The following is a 27,064-nucleotide window of genomic DNA, read 5'->3' as shown; positions in this document are numbered from 1 at the left end:
GTGTGTGTGTGTGTATGTGCATGCATGCATGCTCTCATGTGTGTTCATATGGGGGGTGTCACATAAGAAATGTCCTTTTTAATCACAGAAAAAATATATAAAATGACTCGGGACCAAGGGAAGCATATTAATGTAGTTCATTTGCATATGCTCGTCAGCAAGGATACTTAAAAAAACAAACTGGATTTGTCAGTTCATTTCACATTATTCCATTGTCTATCTGCCTTTGTTATATGTTAAAAGATAAAGCCAGAAATCAAATTGAAGAAAAGGGCAAGCTGCTATCTCTCTAAATGAGCAACAGCTCATCAGCCTAGTTTAAATCACAGATTTCTATTGCAAAAGGCAACGTCTACCATGTGAACCACTTTCAAACGGAGCCTGCTCTGATAACAGAAGGGTTTGCAAAGCGTTCTGGCATTCTTCTCACATAAACATAATTCAAGTGGCAATTATATTTTAAAAGTCCAACACAGCTTTATCCTTCCGTTTATTTTCCTTCAATGTTGTTTTAAAATAATACTCACATTAGGATTACTCAAAAATGATATTTTTCTTTTTGTAAATATGCAATAGTGCAGAGGAGTATAGTCCTGTCATGAGTGACTTCATTCATTTAAGTAGACTCTGCGTACATGGTTGGTTGCAAACCGTCATCACATTATTCTACATAATATATCCATTATATCCTTCAAGGATTCATTTTGATGGAATTTTTGTTTAATACTTCACAATGATTACAGTCAAGTTCTGGAGGAGAAAAAGCATTCAGCCACAGCCCACCAACTTACAATGCATTTTGGAACTGGCCACAGTGTTTTATTCATGTTTGAAAGATAAGAGTCTATAAGAAACAGAGTGTTGGTAGAGCAAATGCCTGGAGAACAAACAGCTCTTATATCCTTCACTCCCACTATGTTTGTCTCTTAGTGATTTGCGCATGTTACTGTTTCAACTGTGTTCACTTATAGGGCTGTATAGCTTTGTGAATTGGAGAGTGTCCGGACTAGCTCAAGGGATAATCTGTAACGGAGAGAGAGAAAAAGAGCAAGAAAAGGATATATAAAGTGTGTGTGAGAGAGAGAGAGAGAGAGAGAGATATCCTTGAACCATCTGAAGTGTGTGTGTGTGTGTGTGTGTGTGTGTGTGTGTGTATGTGTATATGTATGCTTGGGGTGGAGTATCCCTGACTCTACATAAGTGGATACATACTGTAAGCTGGTCACACCTAAAAGTGAACCCACCTAATGCTAGTGCTTAGTTGTGCCTAACCCTGAAAGGATTTTTGATGATTATAATCATGTGTTATAGCGCGCTGCCACTGTTACTAGGCAGCATACTAATCAGCTTAATGAGATATTATACAATATTTTGTTGACCAAAGCAGAACTCACTTTATTGTTTCTGAAGCTTGACCCCTCCAGTTGCGAAGGGAAGAACACACCACCATTATCCTTCTTAAGATAACGGATAGCGTCGCAAACAAACAGCCAGGCAAGACAAAAAAACAGCCTCTGCTTGTGTATTCCTTGCAGCTTGACGGTGCGCTGCGCCGTTGTAACCATTCTTAACGGCTGGGAGGCCTCTGATACATTGGCAACCCTTTCGATAACAACAACTGTTGTTTTCTCCTTCTTGGAAGCCATATGAGAGAGGGGGGAAAGAAGGCAAGAGCAAAGTGATTCACATCAAATGTAATGTGCCCCTTTAATGGGAAATTGCGCCAAGACAAGTGTCGCAGTAGAGAGATAAGAGCATGTGTTTACTGAAGTAACCCCTTGGTTTTAAGTGCTATTGTTAATATCATAATTGTAGTATTGCGGCAGCCTCACGACAATGGCATTGCTCTGTTTCATTAAGGCGTGTAATTGGAGGAATTCTGATAGGATGGGCCCAAGTAGCTTAATTATGCAGCGCTTGCCATGTTTACAAAGTAATTACTACATCGACAATTGTGTTACAGTTTGAGAAAGTTCTGAGAGTTACGGCTTGCCAAACATAAGTGTCAGGAAAATCCATGTAGTGAATCAAAAGAGGACCTTTTTTTCACACAGTCACAACTGAGTGCAGTATCTTTAGCTTTTTCTGATTGCCAATGAATGACCTGGTTATCATTTAAAAATTCTAAGCTAGGTTACATAAATCGAGTCAAACTTTGTAATTAATGTATTGATTGACTGACTGTATGGGTGAAAATAATTGACCAAGATTTTTTACATTTCTCTCTCCCGCAGGATGGAGGACTCTAGTTTGTGCCTTGGTGTGTCTTCGGCAGTCTCGGATGCTGACAGCCATCACAGCAACGCCGTGCTAAATGGCCGCTACCCCATCAGTCAGAAGCTCCACCAGCTGACGGCTCAACTGGGCCACGCCTTCCCTGACCTACAAAGCCGACAGCAGATTCCGGAAGAGAAGGCTGCCACCCCATTGGACGAGAAGACCCACGCTGCACTTGCCAGCCAACCAATCAGCAGTCAGATGGCACTTCTCGCCAACCAGCTTAACCGGGACATTGATGCAGGTGCCCTGAGTGGCCTGAATGGGCGTGTAGACCTGCAGCAGTTTCTCAACGGGCAGAACCTGGGCATCATGTCCCAGATGAACGACATCGAGGACGATGCTCGTAAGAACAGGAAGTACCCGTGCCCGCTGTGTGGCAAGCGTTTCCGCTTTAACAGCATCCTGTCTCTGCACATGCGTACGCACACGGGGGAGAAGCCTTTCAAGTGTCCCTACTGTGACCATCGAGCGGCCCAGAAGGGCAACCTGAAAATCCACCTACGCACCCACAAGCTGGGCAACCTCGGCAAGGGACGCGGACGCGTTCGCGAGGAGAACCGCCTCCTACACGAGCTGGAGGAGAGGGCCATCCTGAGGGACAAGCAGATCAGGAGCAGCAGCCTCTTGCAGCCAGCAGCCCAGCCCCAGCAGCACCAGCCTCACCTGGGCTCTCAGACCCAGCAGCAACAGCAGCAGCAGCCAGGTTCGGCCTGCGGCCTGCTCACCCCCACCAGCCTGGGTACTCCAGACTCCCTCTCTCAGCCTTCTTCTTCCCCTAAGCCGACCGGTGCCCAGGACGAGCAGGCCCTGAACCCGCCCACAGGCTTCCGCTGCACCTACTGTAAGGGCAAGTTCAAGAAGCGTGAGGAACTGGATCGCCACATCCGCATCCTCCATAAGCCCTACAAGTGCACCCTGTGTGAGTTTGCTTCCTCCCAGGAAGAGGACCTCATAAGCCATGTGGAGAAGGCCCACATCACTGCCGAGTCAGCCCAGGGAGCCAGCGGAAGTATCGAAAAGCCGGCCAATGAGTTTCGCTGCGAGGTGTGCAGCCAGGTCTTCAGCCAAGCCTGGTTCCTCAAGGGCCACATGCGCAAGCACAAGGACTCATTTGAGCATGTATGCCAGATCTGTGGCCGCCGCTTCAAGGAGCCCTGGTTCCTTAAAAACCACATGAAAGTCCACCTCAACAAACTGGCAATCAAGAAGCCACCGGTGAACGACCAGGACATAGCTGCTGTCAACAGCATGAGCAGCATGGCTCAGGAGGCCCACGCTAACCTCTACTCGCGCTACATCTCCTGCCTGCAAGGGGGCTTCCTCTCCCCGGACAAGCAGGGCCTGAGTGACCAGCACCAGATGCTGGCCAAAGCCGGCATCGCTATGAAGGAGAAGGAGATGTTGGGAAAGCTGCTGGGCCCCATGGCAGGCCTGGGCCATGGCCTAGGGGAGGGTGAGAAGCGCTCTCTCCTGGGTTGCCTCAACCTGGTGCCCCCCTTGAAGTCCAGCTGCATGGAGCGCCTCCAGGCGGCCGCCAAGGTGGCAGAAATGGACCCACTCAACAGCTACCAGGCCTGGCAGATCATGGCACGAGGCATGGCCATGGACCGTGCCTACATGCCCAAGGAGCAGCACCACGTGCCTCACGGGCAGGAGGAAGACCTGGCCAGTGCTGCGGGCATGGCCTCCTTCACCAAGGAGAAGCATGACTACCCACTGATGGGCTCCATGGATGGCATCAAGCAGAAGCAGCAGCACAGCGAGGCCCTGCATGGCTCCAAAGCAGGCAGCGGAGCCATGATGCCCCTAAAAGAGGACGGAGGTGGTTTCGACAGCCACCGGGACTTCATGCCTCATCACGGAGGCTTGGGACTGGGACACGGCCTTGAGTACGGCCTGAGCAGTCTGAAGGAGAAGCCCACCGAGTGTCCCGACTGCGGCCGGGTCTTCAGAACCTACCACCAGATGGTGGTTCACTCCAGGGTGCACAACAAGGAGCGGAGGGCCATGGAAGAAGCCATCCAGCAGCAGCACAACACCACCACTGGCCTGGATGAGCGCCGTGGCTCCGCCAGTGACCCAGAGTCCCAGTCGATCAGCAGGTCCACCACCCCAGGTTCCTCAAATGTGACGGAGGAGAGTGGCGCCGGAGGAGGCCACTCCCAGACTGGCAGCGTCCAAGATGATAGCCCACACCCCTCCTCACCATCCTCAGGTAAGGCTGAATCATGAATCATGAATGATAATGATCGCCACAATCACATGCTTCTTGTCATTAGTGACAGGGTCTGGTAAAAAAAAGTCCTCAAGTAGGGCAAGGTAATTTTTCTGTGTTTCCAGATTATGAGAGGTCAGATTGTAAGCTTTCAAATGATGAGTCATACATTGAAATCTGAAAATAGTTAAACAACATATGCTAATTTGAATGTTGGTACCCCTCAAACCAAATACCGGAGCAACTGGCTCTGAATCGAAACACACGCAAAACAGCTGCTAGTAGCTAGCGCTAAAAAGGTACATCGCTATGAACATCTAACTGCATGTTTAGCACATCACAACATGCTGATAGAACATCAACATGCTAAAAACACATAACCACAAGCCATGTATCACTTACCGAGTAGCCTACGGCAGACGATACAGTGAATCCAATTCACAAATTATAAGTATTTAGTGATCCTAAAACTATTGTTTGTTATATTGAGTGGGTTCTTCAACACTTATACTTTCGTAATTATGCCAAAAACCTGAAAACACTTAAATTTGGTCATTTGCGCAACTTGAGAATTGTCGACATGGGGACCTTTTGACCAGACCGTTAGGAGCAAACAAAGCAACCCGTTTTCATGAACAATAAAGTATATTGTCCATTTATTTTGATGGGCGAGACTATACTGTATGTCCAATGAGATGACTAAAGACTAAACGCTTTGTTTCACAATTGCAATTGTTTAGCAATGACATTGTCACTCTTAATGACAATTATTATGTATTGTGTGCGTGGGTACATAGAAACCTTAACCCACCGCTGGGCTGGTTTGATTTAGATTATTTGAACTGGAAGGAAGTAGCAGAATCATGGCTTGTCTCCGTTCCCTACACAAACATGAGCTTGTTGACAGCTGAGACAAAATCTCTGACAGATGCCATTGGCTTCTGCATCCCCACTAGCTACACAATGCTGGACCCTAAGGCGTCCACTCAGATTTACTGGAGATAGGGTGGGGGGTTCTGATCAAATCTGCCTGTTCAAAAGCACACAAAAAAAACACCACAGATCTGAGCTGCACATTCCATGCGTAACTCAGATACTTAACGCCTCTGTTCAAATACCCATCAAACACCCTCATAGAGCCTGCTTGTAGAGGATACTTTCTGCCCACTGTTTTTACTGTGAGAGGAGGCCTAGCTAACTAAATACACACAAACTGACAACACACAAGGGCATGCACGCGAATTTACACAAAAGCTTGCACCCCCCCCCCCCCCACACACACACACACACACACTCAGACACACTCTACTCAGACAGAGACTCACACAAAACAATTGCATGAAGATGCACAAGTCCCATGACATTCATATGACATTGGTGTCACTAGCATTGGTGAATAGAACACAGAACATACTCTGGTACAGAAAATGTTTACAGGCTAGTGTGTGTCCCCAAGGAACACGAGCAAAGAATAGGAGCATGGGCTGGGCATATTATAAGTGAATAAAACATTGATTTGGAGAGACAGCTATCCCTCCACAGCCACATAATGCATTAGCTTCATTGATAAAGTGTATGTTTAGGAGGATTAAGAGAGGCTGTTGCTAATGATTACAGAAGTTTTAAGGTACGGTAACTTTATCATTCCTCGGGGTGGAACACCATTGCTAAGTAGTGCGCCTGTTAATTAGGTCATGACTATGTGATAATCAGTTGGTTTAAGCTAAACAAGACACTAATTAAAGATATACATATAAAGCAGGTTAAAAAAAATTGAACTTCATTTGCGGAGTGAAATGTGCTTTTAAGTCTTTTGAGAAAAAGTGGCTTAGCTTAAGGCTCTCAGCAACTTAATTCCAACAGTACTGAAGAAATTGTTTATTTATTCACAGTAGCATAGAGTCCTTATCATCCCCATGTAGTGTGATGGGTTTGAACATGGAATGGGCTATGTTTATTTTAATCTAAGAAATAATAACAGACAACCCCCCCCACCCCAATTAGGAATTAATGAAAATGAGAGTGAGATAAAAACCTATTTTCTTTATAGAGTCTATTAAACATAACACTTTTCAACAGGGTGGGGGGTGGGGTATGTTGCGGAAGTAATTATCTTCTGAATTTTAATTCAGGAAGTTTTATTTATTTCTCGTCTGGTTCTCAAGTACTTTGAATCAGATACATTCAGCTCATGGCATTTAGGCAAACTTAGACGTATCTACATAGTGCGTGATTTCAAAAACATCCCTACCGCAAAAAAACAAGGAAATATATAAACAAACAATAGAATTTGCTGATTCAAATGGTTTCAAATTGTTTACCTCTCACATTTTCTCTCACTGTTACACCCCATCTCTCTCTTTCTCTCTCGCTATCTCTCTCTCTCTCTCTCCCTCTTCTATCCGTGTCGTCCTGCTCTGACTCCTCCCTGTCCCTCCCTGAGCTCTGTGATGGAGTGTGATGGCCAGCTGAAATCCCTGTGTTTGGGCAGCATACAGGGGGATACGGGCCCTGTGCCAGCACCTCCCTGCTGACTCTAACAGGCCTTAAGGTTGACCTTGAGGGCCCCCCCCACCTGCTTTGGGGGGTTGTTGGTGCAGGTGGGGTTGGTGTTGTTACAGGTATAACCCTGTTAGCCTGATTCCGACTCGTAGCCTCTCCAGACGGACACAGTTACTGATAGACCCAGTGAACTACTCCACATCAACAATCACAGGTGCACACACAGTAGTAAGGAAAACAAAGGAGCACAATGGTGAACAGAAAAAGGGTTTGTGATTTGCTTTTATTGTAGTCTGCTCTTTATACGTTAACTCCTTTAACACCTACAACTTTGTCTTCCTTCACAACTTTCAACATGATTCACAATTGGAGCTTTGGGGCTCTTAATTTAGAAACCGAGATGTGTGAGAAAATGTGTCTATGGCTCATGCGGAGAAAGGTGTTATTCGTTACTGTGTGTGTGTGTGTGTGTGTGTGTGTGTGTGTGTGTCTATGTGTGTGTGTGTGTGTGTGTGTGTGTGTGTCTGTGTGTGTGTGTGTGTGTGTGTGCGTGTTTGTGTTTTGTGTGTGTCAGTGTTTTTAAGTGAACAGGATGTGGCGGGTTGTACCTTTCTGTTACTGTTAATATTATAGACTTTCCTGTTTGCCTGGAGAGAAAAAAAGGCTTTTATTGTGAGGTTATGAGCGTGTGTGTGTGTGCGTGCATGTGTGTCCTTATGAGAGAGAGAACGCAAAGAGAACCAGCTCCCTCCATCACCATACCTCCAACCTCGCAGCAACCACCTACCCACTGCAATTTTGAGTTAAACTTGAATTACAGTAATCAACAATAACATCTCAACTGTGAAAGAAGGTCGACTCAATCGCTTTTGTCTTTGACACTGCACTTGTTTAAAGACACAGTGGGAGAAAAAAAAAGCCATAGCAACGTCCTTTAGAGACCTTCCCTCTTCTCTCCACCAGAATACACCTTAAATACTGGATGCTTCCTAGCCAACAGAAACTTTCCCCTCTTTCCCCCAATATCACAGAATGTTTCCCCCATCATCTCTTTCATTTTGTTGTTGTTAGATTGGTTTGTCTTGGGAAAGCATCTCTTGTTGCTTCAGTTTCTCCACTCTGAATTGAACTTGATAAACAAGGGGGTTCAATACTTGACAGTGTGTCTGAATTCATTATAGAGGGCCTTTGAGCGACAGCCCTTGTAGCGAGCAGGTCTTAAACAGAGGCTTACCCTGAATGGCGGAACAGAACCCATTGAAATCTGATGTAATACTATGTAAAGCAGAGCTGGCTGGGTGGGTTGGGGTAGGGGGGTATTTAATGTTCACATGCATTGTAGATTTGTGAGTGAGTGAGAGAAAAAAATACGAGAGAGAGAGAGAGAGAGAGAGAGAGAGAGAGAGAGAGAGAGAGAGAGAGAGAGAGAGAGAGAGAGAGAGAGAGAGAGAGAGAGAGAAACTTCACTTCTGGTCTTACTCACCTTGTATTCATTGAGATACAACCGTCAGCCTCAGTCTTGAAGAGTGAGAAGAGAGGAGTTAGAATGGCTGGTTTCACCTACCTTTCTATGCAAAATGTACATTCTACTGAGACACTGAACATACTATAGTATGCTTACCTTACATGGATGATAGCATCCAACCTGTAGGCTGGATTTGACTTACTTCCTCAGAAACCAACCTACTGTATGATCGGGGACTACCGGAGAAGGGCTTTTCCCAAGGCCTAAAACAGGTGCACTGTGACACCTGTTCAACCCCCCCCACCGCCACCCCCCCCAACACACATCTCCACACACTCCTACCTCTTTGCTCCCGGCGTCAAAACCTACCTACTGCTTCTTTTCTCTTTCTCCAGAGAATCATCCATGTCTAAATATTTTTAAGAGGAACAGGGTTTAAAACATGGCGAGGATTAGCGGTATATCCCTAGGTCTTTATACCGCTCTTGAACATGGAGGCAAAACGCTTGCTCCATACAAATTGAAATTGGATTTGCAGACTGACGCCTTAGGTTATAAAGCATGGATATTCATCTAATTACGTAATTACAATGGGGGTAATTACACATGCAGACTTACTGTTACATTGTAATTGCTGTGTAATTAAAGCTGATATAACGAGAACTGTTTGAGCCCCAAATTGATAGAAATGCTCAGTAAGTAACCAAAGGTGCCTACGACCTCTTGTCATGTCTATGGGTTTGTAAGTCCGGAAACTAAGCCTAACATAAGGTCGTCCACATCGACTGCCAGTAATACACTATCCGTCTTCTCGTCAGCTATTTTGACAATAAGCGCCAACCAATATATGGCCTAGAATATATATAGAAATGGAGTGATAGATATAGAAATGGAGGGATAAACAACTGACGGTATTAATACTGTAAGACGAGTATTGAATGTGTGTTTTAAAAGCCTAGCGGTTTAATAAGCCACAGAGGCTAAATGGAGCTAGCCTGCGATTCCCCATCCTGGTGCTAGATGGAGGGGAGCCACTGCTAGGCTTCTTCAAAGACTAGAGCTTGCATGGCGAAGTAAACAGGTATCTGTGGGATCACAGAGTCTCTTACAGTACACTCTTTCTCACAAAGATACCGTTCCTCTTTTCACATTCGAGCCAACGCTTTGAAATGAGGACAGTCTTCCCTGTGTGTATGTTTCTTTTTTTCCCTTCCTTTTTTTTTTTTAGCTAATTAGGGGGGGTGGGGGTATTTGGGTGAATTATGTCAATGTCTCTCTCTCTCTCTCTCTCTCTCTCTCTCTCTCTCTCTCTCTGTCTGCCTCCCCCCCCCATCTCTCCCTCTTATTTCTTTCTCTTTGTAATTGACATCCGGCCCTCTCTTTTTCTTTTCTTCTTTATTTTTTAATCTGAGAATTTGACTGTTTCAAACCTGTGGTTCACCCACTCCTTTGAAGACTTGCGCCTCAATCTGGCATGTCATATCTGTATTTTTTTATGTGTCACAAAACTCAAATAGATGTCATTGTGTGCGAGGCAAATTCATTACAGAGCTGTATTTCGGTACAGTAGGTCAGGGCTCTGGTGTCTTTAAATGATAAAAGTTCTATTCAATGCACTAATTGTCAGTGTGCTCTACTGATTGACATGTCTTGGATAAATGTAGACTTAGTATTTTTGTACACGCTTGCGCAATATAAAAGGGCAATTTATTTCTCTTCAACAGCTAATTTTTCTATCGCTTTTTCATGCTCACTGCCCCCTATCTCTCTCTCTTCCCCCTCTCCCTGTCTCTCTCTCTCTTAGACTCAATTTGTAAATATTACCCATGGTGGGAATTAACTGGGCTTTTTAGATATTTTAAAATTCCAATTGTATTCCAAAGTGTATTTGAAAGACCAGGCAGCGAGTGTCGTTTTCTCTTGCTCATGTTATTCCTGGGTGGTTATCACCGGGCAGTCCTTATGAAACATTTATCAGTCTGTTTTATGTCTTAATGATCACGTTAGGATTCCCCACTTGGTTATGGGGGTTTCACAGAGTGATGTACATAGAGAGAGAAAGAGAGAGAGAGAGAGAGAGAGAGAGAGAGAGAGAGAGAGAGAGAGAGAGAGAGAGAGAGAGAGAGAGAGAGAGAGAGAGAGAGAGAGAGAGAGAGAGAGACAGACAGACAGACAGACAGATAGAGTGCCATTGAGTAAACTGCATGCAACTTGCATCACAGAGAGATGTACATAGAGAGAGAAAGAGAGAGAGCGAGAGAGCGAGAGAGAGAGAGAGAGAGAGAGAGAGGGAGTGAGAGAGAAATAGAGAGGGAAAGAGAAAGAGAGAGAGACAGGCAGACAGACAGACAGACAGACAGAGTGCCATTGAGTAAACTGCATGCATTATACCAACCAGTATTTAATTCCACATCTTTGCCAAAACACTGCTTACCTTTCTCCTGAACAAGCCTCCTTGGCACAGGCACCTTTTTTTTTTCTGCCTCCGACGTCGCATTTCTGTTTTATGTTTTTATAATTAAAACATAATATTTATCTTTCCATAACAGAAGGCTGCCTTACTGTGGTAGGTAGACTGTTTGAATATTAATATTCTTAATACATCAACATGATATCTCCTCTAGTGTCTGAGGGAAGTGTCATTTCTAAACGTGAAGGTGGCTCACATTCTGCTCTTCCAGGAAGTTAGGAGAACCAGCGCAGGGTTTCTGCTTTAAGTGATGAACATATACGAGACTATGAGAAGCGACTGTACAAAGTTAGGATTTGGGGACACATTACAAATGCATGCTTTATTTATCCATAGCCTTAGTCCAGGTACAAAAAAAAAAAGGACAATAACCTGTTCACCCAAAAGTTTAAAATCTTTAAGAACACAACTTCATTGCCCCAACCCCTTGATGCAGTCATTGTTTTTGTCTTTGATGGGAGGGGGGCGGGGGGGGGGGGGGGTGAATGAGAGGAACGCACAGTTCCTTTTTTTCTTCTGGTGACAGCTGTCTGACTCTGTCAATGCTAAATTCCTCAGAAATGAGCCGAAGCTCTCAGACTGGGAATTCAAATGGGTGGCAGGGTGGGTGGCTGGGGGTGAGAGCGCATTGTTTGAACAAGTTAACTTTGGCATGATTGGGGTTCCTCCTTCGTGTGAAAGAGCAAGCGAATACATTGACCTTTGTCTCATTAAAAATGGAGGACCATCCATATGATACCATGACAGAGGAATCGCTCTTTCCTCCCCTCTCTTTCTCTCTCTCCTCTCTCTCTCTCTCTCTCTCTCTCTCTCTCTCTGCTCTCTCTCTCTCTCTCTCTCTCTCTCTCTCTCTCTTGCTCTCCCACAAATTCAAGCTCAAACTCTCTAAGCAGACAAATACACGAACATAGGCAAGCGTTTGTGAAGTTAATACACGGTAGAAATGTCTTGAAAATGTGTATCCTTCTCTATTCAAGGCTTAGAATGATACTATATTTAGTTTTTCCTTTTGGGTGTATCATCACTGGGCATGGCAAAATCATGGTCACTAGTTACAAAGACAATAGCACTCTCCCCTTCTCACTCTCTCTCCCTTATCCCCATTGCCACAAACAAATCCTATTGTGTTAACATCAGGGTGCTGACATGAGGCCGATAATGACATGAAAAGTTTGCCTCTGTTTTTCTACCCATAGTTATGTCCTAATCAGTAAGCAGAATAAAATAGGGGAAAAAAAACAGGGGGTAAAATTAAGTCCAGGGATTAAGATCTCCATTTTTTTTTGCCTTGCACATTCCAATTGTTCTTAAAATATTTGGCAATGTCAATTAGTAAGTGAGCAGAGCTAGCTGATGAACACAATTTTCCACTAGACTGAGCACCCTATTGTTGTGGAGCGAACAGCAGATTTCTGAGGTCATTATCATTCCCTGTTAGCCTGGCCCAGCTGCTCCTCTACAGCTCCAGCCAAACTCTACACCACGGCTCAGGGTAGCACGCAGCAACAGGGGGCCGCCTGGGAGGAGGGGGGGGTGCTGGGCTGGCATGGTAGAGAGAGAGAGAGAGAGAGAGAGAGAGAGAGAGAGAGAGAGAGAGAGAGAGAGAGAGAGAGAGAGAGAGAGAGAGAGAGAGAGAGAGAGAGAGGAAGAGGGGGAGGGGATTGGAAGGAGGGTTGGGGAGAAGGGGAAGGTGGGAAGGATGAGAGAGATAGGGAGAGTGAGAGAGAGAGAGAGAGAGAGAGAGAGAGAGAGAGAGAGAGAGAGAGAGGGTGGAGGGAGAAAGATAGGGAGGAGACAAGGGAGAGAGTGAGAGAGCGGAAAGAGAAAGAAGGGGGGATGGACAGAGAAAGACGGGGCAAGAGGGAAGCATTGTAAGCTTGAGACAGGGAAGGTATGACAACACGAGAGAGAGAGAGAGAGAGAGAGAGAGAGAGAGAGAGAGAGAGAGAGAGAGAATAACATAACTATGAGATGTGGGAAAACATCATTTGTTAGTTAAGGCAGATGGCACAGGCCGTCATTGCAACTAACAATTTGCTTATACTGTAACTGTCTTTCCTGGAAAAAGAAAGGTCAAATGAATGCGTCAGAGCACTTTGATGATGTCTTTGAGCCATGTTCGGGTTGGGGATAGACAGAGGTACAGTAGGGATCTGTGACAAGAGTCCTGTGCTTCAACCCAAACCAGCTCAGCTCCTTGGCCCAATGTTGGGCTCAGCAGGGCCTACCTACCAGTATACCTCATGCCTATACCAGTCTAACCTATAGACCCTGTCTCTTCTCCTCACATTATCTCCCACTCCCTGTTGCAAGTGTGCCTGTCAGCCAGTCAGTGTGTAGAGAGTGTATGTGTTTTTTCAGCCGAGTATGGACACCAACAATAACATTACCATCATTTAGCTGGTAATTTTATTATAGTTTTCGTATTAACATTAACATTGATGTTAGCTAGCTTTAGTGATGTTGACTGTAGATACTCATTAATAGGGATGTAACGATACACTCAACTCACGATTCGATGCGATTCACGATACTGGGTTCACGATAGGATTTTCTAAAAAGAAAAATAACAAAATGAGATTGCAGACAAATTATGACTGAAAAAGATGATTTCATTTATTTCCCCGACAAAAACTACAACATACTGTATTTCCTTAAAGAATTCCTTTTTATTTCTGAGGTAGAGTATAACTACAATGGTATAACATCCAAAGTTTTATTTGTTTTGCCCTGTTCTCTCTAAGATTGTCCAGGCGTTTTACCTAGCTACAGACACAGGCCCCCATCACTCCTCACATTGATCCTTCTGCAGAGAGCACTGTCTTCTCCCCATGCTGGCTCTCTGGGTTTTGCCTTTTGGGTGGTTTGGTAACACTGGATGATCTTCGTGACATTTCACACATGTACACAAACTCACAAAAGTATAAAAACACAGCTCGTAAAAAAACACCACTAAAATATGCTCGCTCGTAATGCCGCTTCTCTCTTCAAATCTCCTCAGCTCTCCGTGAGCGTCGTGCTTCGAATTACCAGAACCATATATGGGTAGAAAGCGCAGCTTCTTTGATTTCAGGAACCGTTGGAATTATTTCGATAGGACATAAAGTTTCGTTTTAGTTTAGTTTTGGCAACTTCGTGCATGACACAAGTAATTGTTTCAACAATTGTTTACAGACAGATTATTTCACTTATTTCACTATATCCCAATTCCAGTGGGGCAGAAGTCTACATCTATCCTCTACAGTGCCTAAACAGCTTGGAAAATTCCAGAAAATGAAGTCATGGCTTTAGAAGCTTCTGTTAATTGACATCATTTGAGTCAACTGGAGGTGTACATGTGGATGTATTTTAAGGCTACCTAACTCAGTGCCTCTTTGCTTGACATCATGGGAAAATCCAAATAAATCAGCGAAAAGAAGATCTCAGAAAAAGATTGTGCACCACCACAAGTCTGGTTCATCCTTGGGAGCAGTTTCCTAACGCCTAAAGGTACCATGTTCATCTGTACAAACAAGAGTACGCAAGTACGTATAAACACCATGGGATCCACCCGCCCCCAATCCAAGATGGCAGCATGCCCATTGTCTCTGTACAATGTTTGTTAGTAATTAATAGTTTTTAGTGGATTTTAGAACTTTTAGCACCCCTTTATAGTAACTACGAGTTTTATTTGGTGTAGTAATAGTTTTTTACATTTTAAAACGGGAAGAAGCTTATTCCCGACGAGAAACTACGCGATCACAGACATGAGCGGTCGTATCTCTCAACGCCCGTCCTGCTGCAACAATGCAACAGCAAGGATTATTCCGCACTTTCTCCTGTTCCTTCTGTGGATTACGGACTTATACATTAAATCACCACAGAACTTACATCTTATGGAGAAGGAGACACATTTTATTGGAAAAAATGAGACCCATAGTGACTTTTATCTCCACGCCACAATGAAGTATTTAAACTTCGGAACGGCAGCAATTCACACAACATTGACTGCTGACTCGACGCGGAAGAACAAGCCCCCAGCAGGTAGAATGGACCGAAGGACCATGATCTTTCTCTATCTACTTCTATCGGGAGACATTCAGCTGAATCCCGGACCAGTCTCAACCAGGCAGGCTACACTTTTTAGCCGTTCCCAGGCAAATGGTACTAGCGAAGCCATTGACGGCATTGTCGAAAAACCGGTCAAACCGGTCCTGCCGGCATCTGCAGCGGACTTCCTGGATTCACCCGGAGACTCTCTAGCGAAACCGCTGAACAATGGACGACCCCCCCCATCCCCCAATCCTCAACGTGAAGATGACCAGAATGGCGGAGACTATTTCCAAGTCAAGGACATAAACTCTCTTTTTGGACACAGCAGTAAGGGCCTGCATATTGTTCACCTTAATGTGAACAGTCTTGTGCCTAAACTGGACCAAATCAGAGAAATGTTCCATGACAGCAAGGTTCACATCTTGAGCTTCTCTGAGACCAAGTTTGATGAATCAATAAAAGACCCAGAGATTGAAATAGTTAACTACACAGTCATCAGAAACGACAGGAACAGGTATGGGGGTGGTGTCTGCATGTACATTCACAACGATATTATCTTTAACACCCGGTGTGACCTGAATCGTGACAAATTAGAATCTGTTTGGGTTGAAATTATCTTTAACAAAGCAAAACCGGTGCTGGTTGGTACTATCTACAGACCTCCCGATCAGAATGATTTCTATGATATTCTTGAGGGGTGCTTGGATGACGCTGACTGTGTGGAAAAGATTCTTATTGGGGATTTGAACACGGACATGCTCAGAAATGAAGCATCCGTTTTCAAATCCTTCACTAGGTTTTCTGAATTGCACGGTCTCCGTCAACAAATTACCAAACCCACTAGGGTGTGTATTTCTACTCAAACTACCATAGATCTCATTCTAACATCGGATGAGTCCAAAATCTCCAAGAGTGGGGTTATTGTATGTGGGCTAAGTGATCATTACATGATCTTTTGCACTCGTAAAAAACATAAACCCAAGGCTGGCGGTCATAAAACTGTAACCACTAGATCCCTTAAATCCTATTCTAGTGAGGCCTTAAACCATAAACTGGAGAAACAAGACTGGTTAGATGAACTAAAATGCACACAGGTTGAAGAGGCATGGCTAGGTTTCAAAACCAAATTCCTAAATATTATTGACAGTATAGCCCCCATGGGAACCACCAGGGTTAAAGCCCGATCGGAACCATGGATGAATTCGGACATTCTAAATGCTATGAAAGTCAGAGACCTAAAATGCTCTGAAGTTCAAAAATGCAAAATTAGTGAAACACTTAAACGAAGATCACAAAACCCACTTTGAGAAAATTAAAAAACAATGCAACAAACTATGCAATCAGGTAATTACCATGACCAAATCTGCTAAGAAAGAATACCTCGATAACAAAATCGAAGAAAACTTAAACAAACCACGTGACCTTTGGAAGCTACTTAATAGCCAACTAGGTTGCAGTCAAAAACTCAAAACCAGGTCTACAAACATCAGCATAAAATCCGGAGATTCTCTCCTTACAGACAAGCTGGATGTGGCTAAGTGCTTAAACACTTTCTTTACAACCATAGCCACTAAATTAGTTAACAATCTACCACCCCACTCAGGGCGTTATGGTGTAGAGCACATCCGTGCGTTCTACAATAAACTGGGTGTACGCAAAGATGATTTTAAACTCTCCATGGTGTCAAACGATGAGGTGTTTAAAAAGCTGGGCGCTCTACACTCAGAAAAGGCCACGGGCCATGACAATATTCCAGCCAGATTTCTAAAAGACTCAGCTGCCTCCATTACCCCAATCATCACCCACATAATAAACCTCTCCATCAAACAGGGACACGTCCCCCTTGACTTTAAAATAGCAAGGGTAACCCCACTGTATAAAAAAGGAAGCAAATTAGACCCAGGCAACTACCGACCTGTTTCTATTCTTAATTCCATCTCGAAACTTATGGAAAAAATAGTTTATGAACAGGTTGATAGGTACCTTACCGAAAAAAATCTGATGTATGAATTTCAATCAGGATTCAGAACATCCCATTCCACTGACACATGCCTTCTCTATTTGAACGACCACATCAACCATGAGGTGGACTCGGGCAAGTACTGCGGCATGGTCATGCTGGACCTCCAGAAGGCCTTCGACACAGTAGATCACCACATACTGTTAGATAAACTGAAAGCAATTGGGTTCGATAGAACATCGGTGGGCTGGATGCAATCCTACTTAGAGGGGAGGGAACAGGTGGTTAGTGTGAACGGAACACTGTCCCCCCCCCTCCCAGTGACCTGCGGCGTTCCACAAGGAAGCATATTGGGACCTTTACTGTTCCTAATATATGTGAATGACATGTCATCAGCATGTGATTGCAATTTGTTCCTGTTCGCGGATGACTCGGCTCTGCTGGTCTCTGACAGGGACATATTGCAGGTGGAAAAAGCGCTAAGCACTGAACTGAGTAGAATCTGCATCTGGCTAGCTGACAATAAACTATCAATACACCTAGGTAAAACTGAAACCATCCTATACGGATCCCCATCTAAACTCAGAAAGGCTGAAAATTTTAAAATAAAAGTGGGTAACATTAATATCACAAGAAAAGAGGATATTACATACCTGGGCTCCATCTTAGAGGCAAATCTTTCCGGAGATAAAATGGCAGCAAAAGTAATCAAAAAAGTGAACCATAGAACTAGATTCTTGTACAGGATATCCTCACTTGTCAGTAAAAACACACTGAGGACCCTATCAGGAGCTCTCATTCAATGTCACTTCGGCTATGCCGTAACATCATGGTACTATAGAACCACAAAGGCCCATAAAACAAGACTCCAGACAGCCCAAAATAAACTGGTTAGGCTTCTGCTAGGCCTCAACCCTAGGACACATCTAACCGCTGCTCATTTTTTGAGCCTTGATTGGCTACGAGTAGTTGACAGAGTGCAGCAGCTTGCACTGGGCCTGGTCTTCAAGATACGCTACACCACAAAGACACCCAAGTACCTATCAACATACTTCCAAAAAGTGAACAACGTCCACACATACAACACCAGAGGAAGCTCCACGAACCACGTTCAACCGCGTTGCACCACAAACAAGGGGTTAAACTCGTTTGCAAACTATGCAGTAAAAATGTGGAACGCCCTTCCTATAATCTTAAAGGAGTGCAAAACACTGCCCACCTTCAAAACCACTCTCAAAAAACATTTACAGGAGGCTGCAATCCGTAACTGGACCCTCTAAATCAAAAATCAGATTAAAAGACCCGAACTACCCACTGTACATACTTTATGTTTTGTCCCCCGCCCCCACCTGTGGTGTATGTCCCCCACCTGTCCTACCCGCTGTACATACCTGATGTTTTGTTGTATTGTATATCTAGTATTGTTCTTCCCATGATGGATGTATTTTTTATCCTGTAGATAGTAATAGTTATTTGTCTGTATTATCGTGTAGATAGTACTAGTTGTTTTTTTTCTTTCCCCTGTCTGTCTTACATGTAACGATGAATTGAAAATCAAGGACCCCAATTGAAATAAGCCAGTGGCTTTCTTGGGTTTTTATCCTTTTAGTTGACCTTGTATGTAATATGTACTTTCATGTACCTACTTCTGCAAATCTACTAATAAAGTTTTTCAATTCAATCAAACCACACAGCTGTCATACCTCTGAGGAAGGAGGCACATTCTGTCTCCTAGAGATGAATGTACTTTGGTGCGAAAAGTGCAAATCAGCAAAGGACCTTGGAGGAAACAGGTACAAAAGTATCTATATTCACAGTAAAATGAGTCCTATATCGAGACAACCTGAAAGGCTGCTCAGCAAGGATGAAGCCACTGCTCCAAAACCGCCATAAAAAAAGGCAGTCTACAGTTTGCAACTACGGTACACATCGGGACGAAAGATTTTACCTTTTGGAGAAATGTCCTCTGGTCTGATGAAACACACATTTAACTGTTTGGCCATAAGGACTATCGTTATGTTTAGAGGAAAAAGGGGGAGGCTTGCAAGCCGAAGAACACCATCCCAACCGTGAAGCATGAGGGTGGCAGCATCATGTTGTGGGGGCGCTTTGCTCAGGGGGGACTGGTGCACATCACAAAATAGATGGCATCATGAGGAAGGAAAATGATGTGGATATTGAAGCAACATTTCAACAAGTTAAAGCTTGGTCACAAATGAGTCTTCCAAATGGACAATTACCCCAAGAATACTTCCAGAGTTGTGGCAAAAATGGTTTAAGGACAACAAAGTCAAGGTATTGGAGTGGCCGTCACAAAGCCGTTACCTCAATCCTATAGAAATTGTGGAAATGGACTGCACTTATATAGTGCCTTATTCCAAAGTGCTTGACAATGGCCTCTCATTCACACACACATTCACACACCAATGGCGGCAAGCTACCATTCAAGGCACCGGCCCACTCATTGGGAGCAATTTGCAGTACAGTGAATTGCCCAAGGACACCTCGACATGTGGCCAGCCGGGGATCGAACCACCGAACTGTCGATCTTGCGATCATTAGATCCGTGTGATCTGAAAAACAGAACTGAAAAACCGTGTGCGAGCAAGGAGGCCTACAAACCTGACTCAGTTACATCAGTTCTGTCTGGAGCAATGGGCCAAAATTCCACCTACTTTTCCACTAAAAGCTTCTGGAAGGCTACCCAAAATGTTTGACCCAAGTTAAACTATTTAAGGTCAGTGCTACCAGATACTAACTAAGTGTATGTAGACTCCTACCCACTGGGAATGTGATGAAAGAAATAAAAGCTGAAATCAACAATTCTGTGTACTGTTATTCCGACATTTCACATTCTTAAAATAAAGTAGTGATCCTAAAGTAGTGATCCTGACGCAGGGAGTGTTTACTCGGATTAAATGTCAGGAATTGTGAAAAACTGAGTTCAAATGTATTTGGCTAAGGTGTATGTAAACTTTGGACTTCAACTGTATACACACAGATGGAGAAAATAATAGACTTAGAGCAAAACTATGGCTTGAGTGAAACAAATTGAATAAGCCTAAGTGTCAACATACAAGTGTGATGAAGGGTCTGTTATTCAGGCTTCTATTGACACGTAATCGCTCTGATCATGCAAATAACTGTGATCCACTAAGGTTGACATGGGTAAATCAAATTAATTAAATAAAGCAAATTCAACTGTTACGTCCGTTTCAATAAGAGTAAAGCTAAGGTAAAGTGCTTTTGGTTGCAAGTTTTTCATCGTTGAGATGTTGGCAAAAAAAATAAAAAATTTGAGTGCTTGTCATGTAAAAGCTTATTTTTCCACCTTTTACTACACTTTTTCTAAGTGTGATGTTGAAATTGTAACAACAATAATAATAAAAAACAGACATGAACAGACATGTTGGAAAAATCAGGGAAGGAGGGAGACATGGATTTCATAACAGCAGTTATTTCATTATAATGTGTCATACTCGCCCGTGGACTTCCATTTGGGATGACTAGTGTAGAGAGAGAGAGAGAGAGAGAGAGAGAGAGAGAGAGAGAGAGAGAGAGAGAGAGAGAGAGAGAGAGAGAGAGAGAGAGAGAGAGAGAGAGAGAGAGAGAGAGAGAGAGAGAGAGAGAGAGAGAGAGAGAGAGAGAGAGAGAGAGAGAGAGAGAGAGAGAGAGAGAGAGAGAGAGAGAGAGAGAGAGAGAGAGAGAGAGAGAGAGAGAGAGAGAGAGAGAGAGAGAGAGAGAGAGAGAGAGAGAGAGAGAGAGATGATGATAGTAAAGCTACTAAGGTGACAAGGACTGACAGATGACAAGGAGGGATAGAAGGGGCGGGGGATACACTGTTACTTAACGCATACTGTATATCTACAGCCCCACCTCATAGTAGATATAGTAGTATCTATAACAGCAGATTGCTGCTGACTTTGAACACTCATGGTGTAGTTTGTGGGGCCAGCTGACATATACAGTAATATCAGAGATAGACTCTAGGACTGGGACAAGTATAGGGATCTGCGCCACTCAAGAGAAGTGTCGTCGGACAAGCAGAGTGTGTTCCTTATCTTAGGTTCAAGTGTCACTTGAGTAAGTGATAGCAGTGAGTTGAGGTGCAGTGACAGCGCTGTATATCTTAAAGTTGGGTTTGTTGATACATTATTTTCTACATGTTAGAGAGCAGCAATAAGATAAGACTCTCTTGATACATCATTGTGATTGATTAAGATGATTTGACCCAAAGTCAGTTCATGTTATGTTGGTTATTTGGTGCTTGGATGTTTGGACGAGGACTGCCAATCATGTATGTTCACTGCCGCTAATTTCTTAAAACACTTAGCAATCAACAGGCTCCTTATAAATTCGATCTTTCTTTTTTAAAGACAGAACACAATTGCACTGCAATTGGACACTGGTCATGGTCTACAGAATGAACAGTCACTGATATAAACTGTACATACAGCACGTTGCTCAAATATCATAAAAAATGCAATACCCCGTACTGTTTTACATTAGTTTGAATTTTGGTAGAGAAAATGTCCTACATAATACACAAACGCATCCTGATGCATGCATCAACACTTCCAAAGGGGTTATTTATTTTAGTCTCTCTAAATGATGAAAGCTCCTTTGACTCCAAGTACACAAACGATAGAAGGGGGAAAAAAGCTCTCTCACTTTTGTACTTTACCAGCTGTACATTTTAATGTGTTCCCGGAAGGATTTTCATGTCTTCATCCCGCTCCCTCACTCCCCCCTGGTGCCCTCTCTCTCCCTTTTGCACCTTTCCATATTCCACCGCTCCTACGTACTATATGTCTAATCCCTCCTGCCACCACCCCCCTACCCCCCCACACCCCCTTGCCTACCTGTAGAAAGTTTGCATTAGTTGCGAGAGAGCGGCATCAAAGCGTTGCTCTCAGCTTGCAGCTGCCAAGCCTCCCTGTCCCCTGTTAGCAGGCATCCAGCTGTCAGGCTCTGAGTAGAGGAAGAGAGGGAGGAAATCTCTCACCAGCCATATGGTACCGAGTTCTGCCTGAGCCTCGGCGGTGCTCCGTGGGCAAATGGCAAACTCATATATCTCATCAACACTCTTAATATCCAGGGCTGAGATGGAGAGTATTTATTTCCTTCCATCATTCAGTACTACTGTATGTAGTATAAGTCAAGTGTGGTTTCTACAGTGCCTATGTACACAACCGTCTGCGAGTGGGACTATTAGCCTAGCTAAAGGTGGCTAATGTTTTGTAATCATTAGCACCGGAGCTCCCCTCGATATCTCTCCCCCCTAGATTAGGACCGTAACATGTTTCAGTCTATAGAAACCCCTCTTAGAATGCTAAATCCATTGTTATTTAGCGTGCCTAACCCCACAGAGATTGGGCTTTCTGCGATATTTCTGTTAGCAGGATGCTACGCCTCCTCCTTTAATCCTTAAAGGCCTGTGCATCCAGGATCTCCTGCTGCACTGTAAGTGACGCCTTATGGCATCGAAAGCCCTAGCGAATCGCGGGGAGTGTTGGCGGTATTACTGCTACATTACGGCACAAAGCTCAAAACACTGTCACCCTCAGCTACGACGAATCCCTCCTGTTCTTTCGCAAACACCATTACGTTGCCCCGAGTGGAAGTTACATACTATAATTGGTGAGAGAACCAGAATATGAGAGAGAGAGAGAGAGAGAGAGAGAAAGAGTATTAGAGAGAGAGAGAGAGAGAGAAATAGAAATAGAGATATAGGGATAGAGGGGATAAGAGATAAAAGGAGGGAACACACAAATCTTGTTCTCAACCCAACCTGAAGCGGTCTCCCTCCATTAAAAGCGGGGAGAGCAGGCTAGATTGATATGGCGGCTGCAGCGTTTTGGAGGGACGGTAACGTTAATGGCCCCACTGGGTTTTTAATGAGTGTTGTGCCCCAAACAAAATGAGCTAATTAGTGTTATCATCCATATATCAGACCATACACACACACACACACACACACACACACACACACACACACACACACACACACACACACACACACACACGCACACATGCACACACACAGACCCACTCAGCATAGTAACTGAATTAGACCTCACTATGCCTTAACATCAAGAAGATACTAGGCAAGGAAAGCAGACATTTTGGGGAATGTTACTTTCGACCATTGGTGTAAATATATTTGTTGAATGAAGGATCTTTGATCAGTGTTCATCATTAATGTATCCATCTTCGAGTGAAAATAAGAAAACACATCATGATATTGTTGATAGTATTTCAGTATTGTGACTTTAGTTTGTGCGTCATTAACACTATTGTCTCTTCTCTTCATGTTTCATATTGGAAACATGCTTTAGCAATTGATTTATTTCAACCTTTAAAAGTGGACAGTCTTCCCCATGCTCTTTCATATAGAGCTATTTTATCAGCTTTTTTTTTTATAGAGTCCTCCCAAGCCCTTAAAGCCGTGCCCTGTTTGTGTTCCGAGCGATTATGTCCACACGGGTTTAAAGGCAGGATAACAATGCCACGAACGGAGCTGCAAAAACCAAGGGTCTGCCGATATCCCGGCATTTGGACTCAAGCCCTGTTACCTGCCTGTAAGCCTGTGTTTGTCACGCCATTGCCTCTTGTTGACCACAACGACTGACCGCCCCACTTTATTTTGCTGGCACTAAGCCTATTATAAAATCAATAAACAATTGTGCCTTTTTCTCCTTTAAATCTTTTTTCTCCTCTGTATATCCTCTGCAACAGAGGGGAAGGCAGGCAACTCTCTCAGCATCAGTGCACAACAGACCGGAGGTAGAAAAAAAAAAGAAGAAAAAAAGGCAGAGGAAAAAAACCTCAAAATGAGTGTGGAACCCTTGATTTGCTCCTGACCAGAGCTCCAACTCAATTGAGTCTTTAACCAACTGGCCCCCATGTCTGAGTCATTATCCAATTGTGTCTATTCTAGCGATGAGCGGTGTGTGTGACCCAGGCATGACCCTGGGATCCATCGTTTTCACTTAAAACAGTCATGGGGAAGGCCTATGGCAGTGTGTTTGAGAGGAGCCTCCTCTATTTGCTTGAAAAGACGTTCTGTTGAGGATGAATTAGTAGACTTCCCCCTTTATAATCTGATATTGGTATATATGATATAAGTGTATTTAAGGAATTATTCAGGACAAATACACCAAAACCTGATCCTGTCTTGACCCCTGTTTCTGTAAACCAAGTCTCCCACCGCTTATCATCAGTTCTACCTCTTCGTGCCCTGTTCCATCATTCTGCAGATCTGTGCTGTAAGGAACACTACAGAATGATAGAGCGATCTTTAATTGTCATATTCTCAAAAATGTAATAATCCCGATAAAAATCAACAAACACTGACTTTGACAGCTGATTTTTAAATTGTGCATCAAAAAATAAAGCAGCATTTAGAAGATTTTAATTCCACACTGTCAGTTTAAACTAATGTGTCAAACGCAGCAGTAGGCGACTGACAATGTAAACCTCGTTTTTATTTCTTCAGTTTGAGAGGCACTTTGAAATGAAAATGCCTTTAACAAGTCTTCATCCTTATCCCCCTTTCATTTCATTTCTCTCGTCTCTTTCCTTTATTTCTCGGGTCTCGTTGGAGTGCTCATTATGGATAATCATAAACAACTTAGCTTCTGCTAATGAGATGTTGTATGTTGGGTTCACACGAAGCCGTCGATTCATGTGTACCAGTGTGGGTAGAAGAAACACTTCTTTGTTCTGTGATACATATACTTTTTTTGCCAACTTGAACTTCTGCCTTTACAGTAAATTCACCCATTCCCCTCCTCGCTAACCCTACTGTATGCAGTATCCTATTTTAGATTGTGTAACAGATTTCTCCAAGCTGTTGAATGCTGGGCTGTTTGCTCCTACTTGCCTCCAGATTGGCTGGCTCTCCTCAGTCGAAGCCCTGGTCGGGTGTCCTAATTGGTAGGGCGCTGACCAGCGTGTCCTCGCCCAGGCGATCCCACTGGCCACGTTACAGTCCTCAGGGACTTGGCCTACGCAGGGTCCCCTCCCATGGAGCCCCCGCAGTGACCTTAGTGGGCCGCTGGCTCCAGCTCTGGGAGCCGGCAGGATGGCGCAGGCGTGTGTTTCATCTCTTCTCCCATCTGAAGCAGACGGAGGATTGTATCGTTGTCATTAATGTGTCACGCAAGGATGCTCCATGTCTGCACTGTCAGAATCTGCCTTAGCGACAATTACCGTGGAAACCAGCTTTTGATCTGCCTGGTTCGAAAGGTCTGTATGGTGATTGGCGGGTGTTTTATTTTCCTCCGCTCTGCTCCATCTAGCTCTCTCTCTCTCTCTCTCTCTCTCTCTCTCTCTCTCTCTCTCTCTCTCTCTCTCTCTCTCTATCTCCTTTTTGAGCATGCTCAGTTGTAGTCTTCTGTCAGATATACCATGCTCAAGTGGCATTAGAGACCTAGGGAGGGCATTCCCTGGCTAGCACTGTTATTGAATGCAACATAGTCCAGGGCTATCCATTTAACAGTCCAGGGCTAGGCATAATCTGGGTCCGGGTAACTACACTATATGTTTCTCTCTCCAGTGTATACGATATGAGATAGTAGTTCCTGGATAGCCACACCTTGATCCCCTGGCCCTATTTGCATGGCCTCTTTGCCATCGTGTCACACGTGTGTTCTGGAGTCACAGAGAGAGGAAGCCCTCCCTGTGCTCTGTCTCCTTTTCTTTCTGTTTCACACTCTACTCCCTTATTTCCACTGGGAGGAACACTGACCTCATTTGTGAGGACAATAACCCCCTTGACTTTGGGGATTAAGACATGAAACCTTTGTGGATTAATTAGGTTTGGAGCGGAATTCATTTTGTCACTTTGGAATGCAAAAGAAAAGAGGAAAGGAGAAAAAAGGAAACGCTTGTGTTACGTTCAATTGTGTTTTTACTGTTTGCCCAGGTGGATATTTGTTTTTAAAATTGTCTGGGTACATGTAATGCAGTGTGTGTAGGTGTGTGCAATCGACTCCATAGATCAAAACTCTACTTTGGCGATTAGGAAGTAACAGCTCTGACAATGCCGTCCGAAGCGTATTGTCTCAGTTGTCTTGGTAACAAAGCAAAGTGTTTATTTTTGTAAGTTCTAGCACAATCGCAATTTAGATGATTAACACCTTCTTTTTTTTTTTAAGAGCATATGTTCCTTGAGTTTAACTTCCACGTGTAAATAAGTGTTAGCAATGTTTGTTTACAAAATACCAAAGGTGTTTAATTCGCAGAAGACGGAACAACAGACAATGTACAAATATTGCATGTTATTGTCTTTCTCTTTGCTGTAAATAAACGAACAGTGGTGTTATTAAAGTCACACCTTTATAATGTGCTGGCCTCAGGTGTATTCCCTTTTGAACCAGCGATGTACATGCTGCATGTTTGCACATTGTCTGTAGCCGTGTCCTCATCTTGAACGAATGTGCACGACATCTCCCCCTATACCTTTCACACACACCATCTCCTTCTCCCTCCAGTTAAATCATAGTAAATACCACTGATGCTGCTTCTGCTGACAATGTCTTACTGAAGGCCCCCACAATGACAAGCCTGGTTTAGCGCTTAAAGGCCTATGCTGCTCTCAAGCCAAAATCCTGACAGAATCCTACACTCTACGACAGCATTGGACGTTGTAGAGGGACCTGATGCAACAGTTATTAGAGTTCAGACTACTACTAGAGACTCAGGATCCGCGGTTGACCTTCTGGAAATCAGGGAGTCAGAGTTAACTCCCAAACACCAGGCCTTTGACCCTGTCAGAAGTTAGCGTGTTCCTCCTTGTTCTCCGCTCTTCCCCCCTGGAGGACACAGGTTTAGCCAGGGCTTTTGGGAAAGCTCAAAGTCCCCCCCCCCCACCCCACCCCCAACACACACCCCCTTTAAGACACGGGGCTAAGTCGGGGGCTGAGCCACACGAGCCCCTTGTGGGGACGGATCGGCCAAATGCCACCTCTCCTGGCGTAGGTTGCAGGTAAGGGTGTAATCGCGCTAGCTCAGCGCTCCTGTGGCCAGAATAAGGTATTTGCTATTAGACACAGAGATGAGGATTCTGAAGGGGAACGTGAAATCCCTTTTTGGTCCCCTCTCTCTGGCTCTTTGAGCCCCGTGCCTCCCATTTCT

At 44.1% G+C, this 27,064-nt stretch overlaps 1 protein-coding gene across 1 annotated transcript in view; it reads left to right on the top strand.

The window, feature by feature from the left end:
• Nucleotides 1–2,235: 2,235 nt before the first annotated feature.
• Nucleotides 2,236–27,064, top strand: part of znf536 (zinc finger protein 536) — a gene marked incomplete at both ends in the record, with an annotated part of 97,452 nt that continues 72,623 nt past the window's right edge. Inside the window, one exon of the mRNA XM_080528121.1 lies at nucleotides 2,236–4,495. Coding sequence (XP_080384247.1) covers nucleotides 2,236–4,495 — 2,260 coding nt within the window. The remainder of the gene's footprint in view (nucleotides 4,496–27,064) is intronic.

This window comes from Nansenia antarctica (genome assembly GCF_963989245.1).
Source record: "Nansenia antarctica genome assembly, chromosome: 4".
Classification (NCBI taxonomy): Eukaryota; Metazoa; Chordata; class Actinopteri; order Argentiniformes; family Microstomatidae; genus Nansenia; species Nansenia antarctica.
This window is presented reverse-complemented; position numbering and strand designations above follow the sequence as displayed.